A 2703-nucleotide genomic window follows, 5' to 3' on the forward strand; every position below is an offset into this window, starting at 1 on the left:
ATCCCAGGATTTAGACTAAACTTAAGAAAAAGTATTTGCATAAAATTATTTCTCAGTTTATTGCAATGAACATATTCAAACCTTTCTCGGCCATTCTAAGATTTTTGAAAACTATCACTTGTGAACCCTCACTAATATTTTCTTATTGTTAAGGCTACTGCTTTTTTAAGCCGACACTAAATATTTCTATGAAAGTCTTTCTAACAGACAGAATGTCTCTCCGCAGAGAAAAGAAAGATAAAAATTGCTGAGGATTTGCAAAACATCATACAGAAAAACTCCCTAGACTTTTCAAAGGACATCATGAAGGTAAGTGATGCATCTATAGGAGAGGAGAACGTTTACTGTATATACTGTAGTAAATTTAGCCTAAATGTCATTAGTCATATGAATATGAATATGTGGTGTTTAACTGCAGGGCTGCCTGGCTGGAGTGATGTTGATATGGGCTGAATCAATCATGCACATATTTGATAGCCTATAGTACAATCTTTCATTTTTAACACTATAGCGTACAATATGACCAATGCAAATAATGATAATTTTCCCCTAAATTAGTTTAAATAATAAATAACAATAATAATATTAATATATTGTAGTTATTTAAAATTTAAAGCTATAATGCTTTGAGATAAATATTTTAAACAGTAATTCCAAACAGTAGGCTAACAATTTATTAAAATGTTAAAATAAACAAATAACAAATACGCCCATAACAAATGTCACATTTAGCTTTTTTATTCCAAGCGGATGTGTGTTTGCTTTCTTCCTATATGACCATTTTATTTAGGTCAGTATTGTTTTTTTGTTTAGTTTTTTTTTAAATATAAATAAAGAAATAAATAAAGAAACAAACAAATAAACAATAATATGTCCTATCCTGTAGATTTTCCACGACCCCATTCATGGTCAGATTGAGCTGCACCCTCTGCTGGTGAAGATCATCGACACTCCTCAGTTTCAGAGACTCCGTCACATCAAACAACTCGGAACAAAATATCTGGTGTTCCCTGGAGCCACTCACACTCGTTTCGAACACTCACTTGGGTAATCTTTTTTTGTAACTCTTTTTTTAGTCTGAACGTTTGCATTTTTTTCCTTGAAACAGAGTGACTTTAGTGTGTGTGTGTGTGTGTGTGTGTGTGTGTGTGTGTGTGTGTGTTAGTGTGGCGTATTTAGCAGGACGTCTTCTCAGAAGTCTTGATGAGAATCAGCCTGAACTCAACATTACCAAACAAGATTTCCTGTGTGTTCAGATCGCTGCTCTGTGTCATGACATGGGTGAGTAGCACTAACATTTGCATATTTACTCCAAAAATCTTTGAAGAAATCAAGCACACACGTATTTCATTGATATTGCTTTATATGTTGTTTTAAACAGAAAAAAACAAAAATAATTATTATGCATGAAGATTATGAAGAAAATTTGTAGGACATTTAAATGAGAAACTATTTTCATGCCAGTAAAGTGCTATGGACACCCTGACAGTTATAGCTAGAAAGTGGTTTAAAAAGTACCATTATGTCTTTTCAGTTTGTTCTCTTATTTGTTTGAGAGAAGTTTACAACATTAAAGTTTTTCATACACCGCAAATACACACTAAAACTAAGCATTATTTATCATAGTCTCATAGTCAATATATGAAAAAAATATATATTATTAAATTATTAAAGGTACAATTGAAAAGTAATTTAAAACTCATTACCTTTTTGTCGTTTCAGGTCATGGTCCGTTCTCTCATTTGTTTGATGGCATGTTCATTCCTGAAGTCCGGCCTGGTGAGTATCTGAGGTTCCCTTTCGTGGTCACTCCGAGTTACGTCGGATGACGACGATTGGGGTTTCGCTTAGAAGCCTATCACCTTCGAGTATATAAAACGAGCCAATGGCAATGAAATGCCATGGGTCTGCGGAATTTGCATAGCGTATCTCCGCCCACCGCAGGGGGTATATAAGGAAGTACGCTGGCAACATGCAGATATGTTTTCGCTTCGGAGCCGAGAACTTCTCCACTCCACGCAAGCCAAAAATCCTGAGTTATTCTTCTCAATTCCTTCGAGACGAGCGAGCTCTCCGGTGTTGGTGTGACGGCGATTTCAGCGAGTGCACACTACCCTGCTGATCTGGTCAGTGATCTGACAGTTAGTGTGATTTCTCCCTGTTCGCTTCAACATCCGCGGAGTTTTCCTCTCACAAAAAGAGCATTGCACGCGGCACGTCTTTTTAAAGATGCCTCGCCCGTGCACTTCTGGTTGTGGTCGCGATGTATTCTTTGCTGATGGGCACAATCTCTGCTTAGCGTGTTTGGGCGTTGATCACGCTAAAGCAGCGTTTGTGGATGACTCATGTTCTCACTGCGGGAACATGACCATCTCCATGCTGCGGTCGAGACTCAATGAGCTCACCAGAGCGAGAGTCCCCCTACCCACACCCCGATCTACTGACTCCCCGGGAGCTAGTACTTCGGCTGGTGGCCGGGGTGACCTGAGGGTGACTGTGTGGAGCACACCGCCGATACGTCCACGGTCCACACGCCCCTCTTCAGCATCGGTACCCGCGAGTGTTCAAACTGAGACCGCTGGTCCCTCTATGGAGGCCCCGCGTATTTCGTTTGGAGCTCCAGCAGAGGATGCAATGTCGATCACTGCATCACAAGGTGGGCATGAGTCCTCGGGAAGTGAGGTTTCGGCTGTGTTGCCGCCC

General features: G+C 39.8%; 1 protein-coding gene across 1 annotated transcript; it reads left to right on the top strand.

Moving 5' to 3' along the window:
- Positions 1-238: 238 nt before the first annotated feature.
- On the top strand, positions 239-1829 carry LOC311069859 (deoxynucleoside triphosphate triphosphohydrolase SAMHD1-like; the record flags this gene model as incomplete). The annotated part of the gene is made up of 4 exons (XM_084093366.1): positions 239-309; positions 887-1047; positions 1199-1281; positions 1723-1829. The coding sequence occupies exons 1-4, from the start codon at positions 304-306 to the stop codon at positions 1827-1829; spliced, it is 357 nt and encodes a 118-aa protein (XP_083949492.1). The 5' UTR covers positions 239-303.
- Between the last annotated feature and the right edge of the window lie 874 nt (positions 1830-2703).

Source organism: Abramis brama (genome assembly GCF_963993115.1).
Source record: "Abramis brama genome assembly, chromosome: 2".
Lineage (NCBI taxonomy): Eukaryota > Metazoa > Chordata > Actinopteri > Cypriniformes > Leuciscidae > Abramis > Abramis brama.